The sequence below is a fragment of the Schistocerca nitens genome, chromosome 3 (genome assembly GCF_023898315.1).
Source record: "Schistocerca nitens isolate TAMUIC-IGC-003100 chromosome 3, iqSchNite1.1, whole genome shotgun sequence".
Classification (NCBI taxonomy): Eukaryota; Metazoa; Arthropoda; class Insecta; order Orthoptera; family Acrididae; genus Schistocerca; species Schistocerca nitens.
Genome location: NC_064616.1, coordinates 832,204,839 through 832,218,319, shown reverse-complemented (window position 1 = coordinate 832,218,319; position 13,481 = coordinate 832,204,839). Strand labels below are relative to the sequence as shown.

At 40.2% G+C, this 13,481-nt stretch overlaps 1 protein-coding gene across 3 annotated transcripts in view; it reads right to left on the bottom strand.

Annotated features, from left to right (window-relative positions):
• The window catches only part of LOC126248857 (exocyst complex component 1), a 296,832-nt gene that overhangs the window by 172,853 nt on the left and 110,498 nt on the right, over positions 1-13,481 (bottom strand). For all 3 annotated transcript variants that reach the window (XM_049950289.1, XM_049950290.1, XM_049950288.1), the window contains one exon: positions 302-397. In XM_049950289.1, coding sequence (XP_049806246.1) covers positions 302-397 — 96 coding nt within the window. The remainder of the gene's footprint in view (positions 1-301; positions 398-13,481) is intronic.

Genomic DNA, 13,481 nt, shown 5'->3' with positions numbered 1-13,481 from the left:
CACGGCACCACTGCTTTTAGTCCACTGAAGAGTATTTAAGTATATGAAGAGTACTTTCGCCTGTACATATATAAACAGTGTCTTGTGCACAAGCTGCTTCTACAGAAAATAAAAACTAAACAAAATAAAATCAAATTTCATTTGCTGTCAACAGTAAGTGATAAATTTTCTGTATACATTTCCCATTTTTCTCAAAATGCATGTACACAATTAAAAGTAAATCTAAATTACTTTATTATATTTCATTATTTACTTTCTCATATTTCCCTTAGTTTTCTACGTCTCTGTTTAAATTACTTACTTCATATAATGACATTATGAATTCTTGTCTCTCCTGTACATTCACTGCAACCCACTTGTACACTTTGTCGAAGTGGATGTCCATTTCATGTGTATCCTGCAAAATTATGTAATATTATATTACTTTGAATATTTATTTATTAAATTTGACATCAATGTCAATAACACAACATCACAGATAGAGGTCTGGGTGGATAACAGTAATGTTAACTGCAGCCGCACCATATACGTGAGCCCTTAATCAATGCCTGCAACCACATGTCCAAGTATTTAATCTGCCTCTGCCTCTGCCCCCACAGAGATTCCAATTTTGTAAACCAATTTAACCTCTTCCTTATGCTGGCACTCTGATGGTAGGCTTGGGCACCCCTATTTGAGACTTTTCTGTAAATTAACAACCGGACACTTTTAAATGTCAATAGCATTGAATTTTAACTCATTTCTTTCTATCAGCTGCAAGTAATTTGTTTCATTTGTTTACGTTCAAGGCATTGAGATGAGAAAAAAAGGTTTACCTGATTTGGCACAGTTTGCAGAGAGACTACTAACTACTAGCGTTAAATTCAATAAAATAGGAATCAACACAAAATATATGTTACATCTTGAAACATTTTTCCTGTTATATGATTTAGTCATAATTCTCTCTCTCTCTCTCTCTCTCTCTCTCTCTCTCTCCCCTAGCAATTGTCCTGTTATTTACAATTCATGAAATTTATTTCTTTATTTATTTTAATTTATTGGCCAGATGCCCTTTCTGCCAACAAATTTGTCACTTAACCCAAAAAAAGAAGTTGTGTGCACCATCTGTGTGTGAATTAAACAAATTTTATTCTGTGTGTTATCATATTTTAACTACTTGGATATCATTCTTTATAAGGCAGAGATTGGTGATGAGCCAAGGATTTTTGCAAACCAGTGTTGAAAACTGCCTAACACGCTCACTCCGACTGTTCTGTGTGTCAGGCCAATGTTTATAATCCACCACATGGATTTCATTAGGGTCTGGCTCACCTCCCTGTCCCACAAACTAGTTCACTGTGTCTTAAGAAGGTCAAGATTCAGTCACTATTAGAAAAAACAATTTGCGAAAACTGAGAAGATAGATGAAGTTATGATACAAGTTTGCATAACTTGTCTCATGTTGTTAGGCGTTTCCACACGATCTGTTTATCATGTACTGTATACATGAATTCAGCAAATATTAAATTGTATCATCATCTTACATCAAATTTTGTCCATGTTACTTTCACTGACACACACACACACACACACACACACACACACACACACACACACACACACACGTTAGATATGAAGTAAGCTTTGCCTTGTCTCTCACAACACTACTACGAAGCATTAACTAATGGCAACAAAGTTCATAACTCTTACACTGCAGGTAGCAACTGACTGGGCATATCTTTGGGAACATGTTTCACAACTAGCATGAAAAATGATGTCTTGGTAACCAAAAGTCAGGAGCTGCAGATACAGTGGATGCAGGTACAACATAAGGATAGAAGCAGAATTTTACTGAACATGGGTCTTGCAGTATTATTATAAGAATGGTGGCTCGCTACATAAAATCACTGCTGCAAAAAACCACAGATATAGCTGCCGATATCAACACCCGAACAGATTTCTGTCAGAGGATATACTACACATAGACGAAACTTACTGAATTGAAACAAACCAAAATAAAACACACAACTATGAAATTCTACAATGAAAGTGACATTGAAAACAATAATAATAATTTGATGCTGGAAGGGTCAACAGCCTTCATGTACAATGAAGCACCAAAGAAACTGGTATAGGCATGCATACGTAAACAGGCAGAATACAGTGATGTGATTGGCAATGCCTGTGTAAGACAAGTGTCTGGTGTAGATGGTAGATTGGTTACTGCTGCTACAATGGTAGGTTATCAAGATTTAAGCAAGTTTTAACATGGTGTTATAGTTGGTACATTAGCGATGGAACACAGCATCTCCGAGGTAGCAATGAAGTGGAGATTTTCCGGAACGACCATTTCACAGGTGTACCGTGAATACCAGGGACAGGCTTCTGAGCCATGGAAACATAAGAAGTGGTAAAGATGGGAAGTTTCACTGTCTTCTATTCCTTTTTGGCTTCAGCATAGGGGATCCACTTGGTGACTTTTAGTTCCTGAATTTTTTGTTCCTCTGCAAAAACATGGCAGTCTCGGTTCCAGACTGGGTGGCTCCCAGAGCAATTAATGCAGACTGCTGGAGATGGACAGTCAATCCCAGCTTCATGGGCTGACTTTCCACATTTCCCACAGGTTGCATCAGCCCCACAACTCACGTTGTGTGACCAAAATGGTGGCATTTGTAGCACTGCAAACGTTTAGGTACATAAAGCCTAACCCTAGGTCAGAGGAAACCTGTCATAATGTGGTCAGGCAATGTTGGAGAGTTAAAAGGTCAAAATGAAGGTGGTGGTCTTCTCAATTTCTCCATTATTCCTACGCATCCTTTGCTCTATGTCCACTATCCCCTGTAATGGCCTTTCCTGTTTAAGTTCTGCATGTTGATATCCATGTCACGGCATGTGACCACACTCTTGCTAGGGTTAATGGAGTTATCAGTTCAACAAAGACATCATAGTCACCCGATATTTTGCTCTTTGTAAGTAGTTCCACCTGCTTTGCCCTGTTGGTCTCAATCAGTAGGAAACCATTCTGTAGCCGCTTAATAGACTTCAGGCTTCCAGCAAGTCCTTCCAAGCCTTTACGTATAGAAGGGGGGACACTTTTTCAAACATCACCTCCTTCCTCTTAATGACCAAACACACATTTTGATTTATAACCCTTCGAGCCTATAACATTATTTGTTTATGGTTCATTTAATTTGTTATAATTTTTTTTGCTTTAAAATATTGGTGCTATATTTTCTGTAGATGTAAAGTAAAGTGTGCTATACTGGAGTTTGAAGTTCTTTGAATTGCATGTGAGTAATGTATATAAAATACTATGTAAATTATTTATTACATTAAATAATTTTCTCATGACATTTTGTATTTAAAAATGTTTGTTTGTACAAACTGTTCATGTTGATGCAAATTTGACAATTGTAAAAAATGGTCACGCTTAGAAACAATGTAAGAAATAAGTGTTATGTAAAAGTCAGTGTGATTTTGTTTGAAATGAAAGTGGCTCTGAGGGAGTGGAAGAGGTGGCAAGGACGAATTTGGCCCACTACCTAGAGCAAGTGCGGGAAGTAAGTCACACAGTTTGTAGGCAGCAGTGATTGAGGCAACACCTTTGTTGAGCAGGAGAGGCTTTGCCTGCAAATTTGCACAAAACTGCCTTGGATGAAGACTGCAAACGCCTTACGGCACAGCTGCGAGTTGTTGGGCTGCTGCATGTAAAACTGAACAACACCAAGAAGAGAAATTGAGTCCATACAGCAAGATACTTGCAGGCTGTACTGTGGGTAGTGCAGTTGTCATAATTGTTCACCAAACCCAAGCCTACAGCCACCAGATAACTTTTTTTGTTTGTATTTTTACTTTTGTACAGCATGAACCATTAATTTAAACTTTTTTGAATAATCATTCTTGAACTTTAAAGAAACTGGTTCACCCTGTTACTTCATCCTAATCATACACCTATATAGGGTTCCTTCTTGGTGTTTGATTAATCCGAGTATCCTATTTTACAGGCTTATGAAGTGCTAAGTTAATATAAAGAGGCGACATTTAAATTTTTTTGTGTTTTCTTAACTGTTACAAAGTGTTATACAGTAGAGTCTCGATTTTCCAACCTAAACCAGCTGCGGCAAGGTTGGATAAGAAGGAAGGTCGGATAACACGGAAAAAAAAAAATAAAAAAAAACACAAAAATTAAACTAAAGTAGGCCAAATGATTTAAACATTTAATACAATACAAATCAAATTACACTGAATAGATATTTACTGTGTGAACAAGTTAGCAAATGTCTTTTGTTTGCCGTTTTTTTTGCCGCTAAATCATGTAGTCTCTTAAGAAGTAAAACCTCGGTAGATGATGTTTCCTCCAGTTGTTCTACATATTTTAAAGCAGTTTCTAAGGCCTTGTGTCCTTTGTTGTGAGAAATCTTGGGTGCTCCTTCCTCCACTACATCTGCTTCTTCGTCTACTTCTTTTTCGTTTACCATGTTCACTATTTCTTCATCTGTCACTTCAAATTCTTCATCTTGGGCAATCCATTCATTTATGTCATCTTCTGTGGCGTCAGCACATCCCGGAACTTTTCGTAACAATGAAAGCAGGGTAGTATTTTCTGGTTCAGTCTGCTACTGTAGATTTTCATCATCTGGAGAATTTTCTTGATTTTCCTGTAGGAAAATTTTCCAGGATTTTGCAATTGTATTTGCTCCAACAGTCTCCCAAGATTGGGCCACGTCATAAGCTACGTCTTTCAAATTAATACGGTGCAACTGCTCTAGCATGTCTTCTCCCTTGTCCATAGCATTAATTAAAGAGGAAAGAAAGTTTCTGCTGTAGTTGCTCTTTAGTGTCTCTAAGGTCCCTTGGTCCATAGGCTGACATAAGGATGTGACATTTGGAGGCAAAAACATGGCCTTTATATCTTGATCTTGAAGTTCATCTTCATTAGGATGACAAGTGGCATTGTCTAGAAGCAACAGTGCTTTGTGGGGCAAGTTGTTGGCTTTCAAAAACTTTTCAGTTTGTGGCACGAACTCGTTAAAAAACCATTCTTTAAAAATGTCTGAGCTCATCCAAGCAATTTTTTTTTTTTTTTTTGTAATATTTCACCAGTAAAGCACTTTTAGATACATTTTTAAATGCTCTCAGTTTTTTTGACTTACCTATCATTGACAGTTTCATTTTCAAATTTGCTGTGGCGTTACTGCATGCAAGAATTGTCACTCTTTCTTTGCTATGTTTGTAGCCTAGTGCTGCCTTTTCGGCCTTTGACGCTAATGTTTTTTCCGGTAAAATTTTGTAATTGAGACCAGTCTCATTGCAGTTAAAAATTTGATCGCCTGTTAAGTTTTCCTTGTCAAATACATACCTTGTCAAGTTCAACAATTGAACAGCTTCAAAATTTCCTGAAAGCTTTTCACCACAGACATTAAGTTGCCGAATTCCGTATCTTTTCTTCCATCCATCGAGCCAGCCTACACTAGCTGTGAAATCAGGTTCACCTTCATTTAGTTCGTTACGAAACTTTAAGGCTTTTTCCTGCAAAATAGGTCCCGACATGGGTAAACCTTTATCTCTATGTTGAGTAAACCATAGGAACAAAGATTCACTTACTTTTTCATAACCACATTTTTTCATGGTTTTCCGATCTTCCAAAACAGCCGAGGCTGCTCACTGAGAACACCACTTCTCAATATCATTGTGGTTCCTTTTCCAGTCTCCAACTGTTGTTTTCCCGACGTTATAATCTTGCGCCACATTTAATACAGTTTTACCATTGTCTATTCTTTTTAAAGCTTTAAGTTTTTCTTCGATTGAAATGACCACCTTTTTCCGTTTTGAAGCCATCACCACAAATTTTTACAATAAACAAAGTGCAAGGAGGAGGAGGAGATTAGTGTTTAACGTCCCGTCGACAACGAGGTCATTAGAGATGGAGTGCAAGCTCGGGTGAGGGAAGGATGGGGAAGGAAATCGGCCGTGCCCTTTCAAAGAAACCATCCCAGCATTTGCCTGAAGCGATTTAGGGAAATCACGGAAAACCTAAAGCAGGATGGCCGGAGACGGGAAACAAAGTGCAACATGTCCACTCCACTACAGATCTACACTACTGGCCATTAAAATTGCTACACCAAGAAGAAATGCAGATGATAAATGGGTATTCATTGGAGAAATATATTATATTAAACTGACATGTGATTACATTTTCACGTAATTTGGGTGCATAGATCCTGAGGAATCAGTACCCAGAACAACCACCTCTGGTCGTACTAATGGCCTTGATATGCCTGGGCATTGAGTCGAACAGAGCTTGGATGGCATGTACAGGTACAGATGCCAATGCAGCTTCAACATGATACCACAGTTCATCAAGAGTAGTGACTGGCGTATTGTGATGAGCCAGTTGCTAGGCCACCGTTGACCAGACATTTTCAGTTGGTGAGAGATCTGGAGCATGTGCCAGCCAGGGCAGCAGTCAAACATTTTCTGTATCCAGAAAGGCCCGTACACGAACTACAACATGCGGTCGTGCATTATCCTGCTGAAATGTAGGGTTTTGCAGAGATCGAATGAAGGGTAGAGGCACGGGTTGTAACACATCTGAAATGTAGCGTCCACTGTTCAAAGTGCCATCAATGCGAACAAGAGGTGACAGAGACGTGTAACCAATGGCACCCCATACCATCACACCGGGTGATATGCCAGTATGGCGATGACGAATACACACTTCCAATGTGCGTTCACCGCTAAGTCATCAACACGGATGCGACCATCACGATGGTGTAAACAGAACCTGGATTCATCCAAAAAAAGACATTTTGCCATTCATGCACCGAGGTTCGTCGTTGAGTACACCATCGCAGGCGCTCCTGTCTGTGATGCAGCGTCAAGGGTAACTGCAGCCATGGTCTCCGAGCTGATAGTCCACGCTGCTGCATACGTCGTCGAACTGTTCGTGCAGATGGTTGTTGTCTTGCAAACATCCCCATCTGTTGACTCAGGGATCGAGACGTGGCTGTACGATCCATTACAGCCATGCGGATAAGATGCCTGTCATCTTGACTGCTAGTGATAAGAGGCCGTTGGGATCCAGCACGGCGTTCAATATTACCCTCCTGAACCCACTTATTCCATATTCTGCTAACAGTCATTGGATCTCGACCAACGCAAGCAGCAATGTCGCGATACGATAAACCACAATCGCGATAGGCTAGAATCCGACCTTTATCAAAGTCGGAAACGTGATGGTACGCATTTCTCCTCCTTACACTAGGCATCACAACAACGTTTCACCAGGCAATGCCAGTCAACTGCTGTTTGTGTATGAGAAATCGGTTGGAAACTTTCCTCATGTCAGCACGTTGTAGGTGTTGCCACCGGCGTCAACCTTGTGTGAATGCTGTGAAAAGCTAATCATTTGCATATCACAACATCTTCTTCCTGTTGGTTAAATTTCGCATCTGTAGTACGTCACCTTTATGGTGTAGCAATTTTAAAGGCCAGTAGTGTAAGTTAGCACTGAGGAGAGAGGAGTAGCAAACAGTGACAATGAACTGAGTATCAACAAACAATACGTTAGTCACTGACCTGTCATCGGCTGGGGCACGGCCAGCGCGATGAAATGGTCGGATAACACAGAAGGTCGGATAACCGAAGATCAGATAATCGAGACTCTACTATAGTAAATGTTTGCTTACGTAAAATTCAATAGGAGTGAAGCCAAGTTACTACAATCTGTTGAATGTCTATACAGAATTAGTTCAAAGAGTAATATATTTTTAAAGTAAATTCCAGTAAGAAAGAGGTTTTCTTGAAGTGAAATGTACAGTATAAAGAGTGTGTGCTTTAGTGTTTTAAGTGTTTTAGTGTTTAAGTTTGTTGATGATGGAAAGTGCTTTTCTAAAGGCCCCTCCCTGGCCAAACTTTTTAGTTTCCTTTAAGTCACCTACTGGGCTTTTTCTCTCTTAAAAACGTAATGTATAAGGGCATAGTCCAACATTGTTTAAGTGGAGTAACACATATCTGAAGAATCAAATTAAACAGTAGCAAGAAAGTATGCAAAATTCATACTTCTGCTTTTCCAATACATCACTGTTTCATTGCCTGGATAGGCTGTCGACCATTAGTACATGTTTTAAACCACTAAATCAACTTGGAACTGAGTTGTCCTAGCTTCATTATAATATTATTCATACTGCGATTCTATCTAACCTCTGGGTAAGATCTTCAGAAAAGAAGTGAATAATCTGATTCACTTATCCATTAGACACAACACACAGTCAAATCCTGTAAAATGGATAACACTATTGATTAGCTTTTCCTATTAACAGGACTATCATACCATAGTGTATTTTATTTGGAAACTAAACTAAATTTAGTATGAGAGTTATACATGGCAACATAGAGACAGGGTTTTCTGCTATTTAGGTAAAAGCATACTAAATTACAATGGTAGTGGTAGGGTTATAAGCCCTGTTACTATAATTCAGCTGATGCAGATTACCAGGAGGGCTAGCCTCCTTCATTCGTTTGGAGGTTTGGGTGTGAATACTCCCAGGTGGTACAACCTTCCCACTCATGGAGAAGAAGATAATTTCGAGGATTTCATCTCAGTCCCACGAGCAGCTAGGGAAACAAGGGTCTACTCAGACAGAGCCCCACATGCCTGAGTAAGTCTTATACAACTGAGGTGCGGCAGGATCCCCCGAGGTTGCCCACTCATGACCGTTCCACCTCAACAGTTATGCATCTCATCAGCATGTAGCACAACTTGAGATTGAGGGGTTTTTAGAGAGATTTTTACCATCCTCGTGATCCAGATGTGACACACAACGTTCCACTGCCACACCATACAGTGGTCATTGAAGTGTGCCCAAAGCACATGAGACTGGCGACACTTACCAGTCCCCAGCTCAGGAACCACGGGATCGTCAAGCACATACTCAGCAAAAATGAATGCTGTGCCCCTGAGGGCAGATGAAGTGGTAATCACTCATAGGGGGTGGTGTGCATTCACATCCCCAAGTAAGAGAAAAGGGGGGGAGGAAACTTTCTGAATCAAGGTGGTCATCTCAGTATAATTAAGTGGCCTGACTGGAGGTAAGTAAACTTTATAAATCACGATAATTGAGCTCATTTGCACCCACACTGCTACTGTTTCCAACATGGTATCAAGTGGAATCCACTCACTGACATCTGTGGAAACTAACTGTAACAATGCTACGCAGTTTTTAGCTACAACAATGAGAAGCAGTGTGAAAGCCACCAGGAGACTGGTAGCTGCAAGTGGGGCGACATTTGGATCAGAATAATACACACATACGGGGATTGCAAGACAAGACTACCACAATTCTCAGAAATTGCACCATACAGTGGTAATGACTGTAGCTGGTAGGTTGATGTCACCACAGTAGAACACACCTCTCTTTATGGGTGACGTGGCTTGGAGCCAGGATGTAGCAAAACAGTTGAATTTTCGAGCAATATAAAAATATGTCTGCTTTGAGGCAGAAGGCATTCTCTCATTCCCAGAGTCCAGCAACACCACCATGATGCCATGCACAATGTCGGGCAGCAAGACGAGTGGGCATCACCAGCAGCAGCCATGGGTTCGAGACCAGGCTGCACCTGCTGCCGCCAGCACCAAGTTTCTCACGGGCCTTGCAACCATGGGCTAGTAGGACAGCAAGTCAAAGTTTGTGCACACCCGTCTCCGTATGCTGCCTCAGTATATGTATGTAGAGCCAAGGGGCCACCATGACTTCATGTGACTGTGGGTAGTAGGACACCACTGAAATCATGGCTGTGGTCTTCATAGGCCGCCGGCCTGCCACAGGCCTTCTGTTAGCCTTTATCCGGGACACAAGCCGCCGCAGGGGACAATGGAGTGAGGCATGTTTGCCTCACTGAGCAATGATACGTCATGTACTGGAATTAAAAAAGGCATTCTTTACTGTCAATAGTGTCTCTACTAGGCCTACCAGACGGTGACCCCCCTCCTGCTCCTCCTTTGCACTCTTCAGAGTGGTGTCACAATGACGTCACCACAGTCAGCAGCAGAGGGTTTGCTATGTCCGAGTCACAGCCCATATTACCGTTGTTTAGGGTGAGTGAGACCATGGTGTTTTTTTTTTTTTTTTGTTTTTTTTTTTGTGGTGATAGTCATGGTGTAGAAGTACGGGGGATGTGATTATATGAGGGTTACTTTTGTGAAACCAGAGGAACCAGTGGATTTATCATAGTTTAGTGTTAGTGCTAGAAATGAATGGTTGGTGCCTGTACGTTGCACAAGGGCAGTTTGCTTGCACATTCTAGCAGTGATTTGCTTTCAGGTCATCATTTTGGCGCACAGACGATGTGGACAGTCCAGATGACTCATGATTCGGCAGAAGAAGTAGGTTGGTAAGACAAGTATCTGGGGAGTGTTCTGTCTATGTTAGTGTTGGATTATTGTTTTCCTAGTATTTTTTTATTTATTAATTAATTCTGAGTAGTAAACAAGAGTAAAAATGAGGCAACGGCAAAATCGGAGACACAAAGTGTCACCAGAGATGAAGCTATAGAGTTGTTACTAAATTAGATAGCATCATTAAGGGCAGACAGATGAGTTGCGGATAATAAATTGGCAGAGTAAGATGAGGAGATAGAACTGTTGAAGTGACAGACTCTTGGAGTGGATCCGGCTGTTGCTAACCTGTTTCTCCCTTTTCTGCTAGGTCGTTTGAGGATGTGCTAGCATTTGTAGAGGATGTCAAGTCATTGGCTGACATAGGAGTTGGATGGATAAACAATTATTGCAGATTGCTAGCTTACATTTAATGGGAGAGGCAAAGTTGTTTGTACAGTGCACAGAAGGATTACACAATGTAGAAAGTTTTGATCAGCTGAGACAAGCAGCAGAGCAGAGATATAGGAAACAAAACAGTGTGTGGCTTCTTCATCATCATTTTTTTTTTTTTTTTGAACAATTTGATATGGTGTCTAGAAGGCATAATGAGGCAGTCGAGGACTTTATGGATAGAATTAGGAAGTTGAATGTTCACACTTATGAATTGTCAGAGTGAGGAGATGAACAAAGCGGTACTACAAGAGGCCAAGCAAAGAGCACTTTTTGCTTTTCTGAGAGGTTTAGCACCAGAACTGTCAAGGAAGGTGTGTACTGGGCCACCTAAAGATCTCCATGCAGGTGTTTATTTAGCATTTGAGTAGGAGGAAATCAATAGGTCGACAGGGGTAAGGGATCAGAGACATTTATTTGCATCAAATGTACAGTGTTTTAATTGTGGCCATGTGGGGCATATGCAGAGGCACTGCTACAAGCACAAATGCAGACACGGAATGTTCCATATCGTGCATGACAAATGGTAGAGAGTATAAAATTATATTCGACACAGGGGCACATGTCAGTGGCTTCAAGAGAGTTAATACGTAGGATGCACCTTCATTTGAGACAACTGAGTTCAGACAATGTGTGGAAGTGAGGGCTACAGCATGATCTTAGGATTAGACTGTCTGCATCCACATCGTGCCACAACTGACTGTCAGTGACCTATGGTTGAGTGTAGTGGAAAGACATTCCAGCTACGAGAAGTTGTCATCAACGTTGATCTATCACAAAGAGCATCTAGTATATAAGACAACCCAGTTAAACCGCGAGCAATCACATTAAGGTGTGATTCACATGACTGCATGTCAACTGGCACTGCAAAGTTGTGATGGTTGAATGTGGAGCCTGACTTACCAGTTAACATGTTACGTATAGGGGAACTGTGGGAAGATATAGAAATGTTGGATACAGCATGTTGTTTGGTAAAATGTAATATTATATGTGTACAAGGCACAGAGGAGGTTAAGTCATTGACAGGAACATTGTTGGCCACACTGGAGATTCTGGATGAGGAAAATAGCCATACAGGAGGTGTACGCTGTAGTAGGACACAGGATGCAGTCAGTACTGCATTTCATGAAAAACTGAAGCATTTGGAAGGAATATAGAGGATGTCAAGAACCTGTTACTTGAATTTCATTACCTGCTTTTTCTGCAATGGCCGTTGCCTGATACACCAGTAACACACCACCGAAAGGGAATGAAGCACTGGTGTATCAGAGACCATACAAAATACCACAATCATTGCAAACAGTTTTGGAGGAATTTATAAATCAACAACTGACTGAAAGGACAATAGAACAAAGTAGTTGCCACACGTGGGGAGAGGGAGAGGGGGGGGGGGGGGGAGGGGGGGGGGGGCGGAATTGTAGTTGTGCCCAAGAAGTCTATGGGTGGCTCAAAGAATACTAAACACAAGGAGAAGGTTAACCCATGGGTTCACCTATTTCAGGAAAATTAGCCAACATTTTCATGAATCACACAGAAAAATTAATATTTGAAGACATAATAACAAAGAAAATCTATATCATCATCTACTGCTAAAGATACATGGATGACATAATATACATGGTAGAGGAACCTAAAAGCAGAATACAACTACTACACAAAGACATAAATACTGTACACAAAAACATAAAGTTTGCAACAGAAGAAGAACAAGAATCTAATCTAATCTAATCAAGAAAACATACTCAACTTTTTAGACGTAATCATAAGAAAAGACAATAATAAACATACATCTGACATATACAGAAAACCCACAACAAGTGACATTAACTTAAACGCAACTTCAAACCACCCACAGAACCACAAACAAGCAGCAATCAGATACATGTTAAATATGCTGAACAGTATCCCCCTAAACACATCAAATTAATAGAGTTAGCCATTATAAAACAAATAACATTAAGAAATGGACACAGAGAAACAATGGTAGACAAACTAAGGAAAAAAAAAAAATAGAGACACAAATTGTGAAGAAAACTAACCAAACCACACTAACTCGTACAACTTGCACTACAACAATAAAAATGTCATACAATGTCCTACCACAAGAAATTCACTCATAAAATAGATAACATATTCAACAAACAAGGCATAAACATTGCTTACAAAACAAACAATTCCATACAAAAGCACAACCCAAAACTAAAATCAAAACCAGACAGATACCTACAATGTGGTATCTATCAGCTCAGTTGCAAAGATTCTGAGAATATACACACTGAAATGACTGGGAGGACACTTGACATAAGATATAAAGAACACAACAGAGCATTTAAATACGGTACAAATAATTCACCATTTGTGGATCACATAAAAGAAGAACACCATAGACCAAGCATTACTGAAAATGATATGAATATAGTAAAAATCAGTAAAGACAGACACCACTTCCCTTTCCAAGAAAATTTCCACATACAAAAAGCATTAAAACAAAATAAACAGTTGCTAAATGACCCCATAAATATTGGAAACCAGACTCTATGTAGAATAATTGATGAAATTACATGAAAAAGAAAAGAGCCTGTTCCATTCTTCCCCCCCCCCCCCCCCACACACACACACACTCTTTCATTTCACTTCTCGCTCCTCACCTTCTCCTCTAACTCACACTCCATCA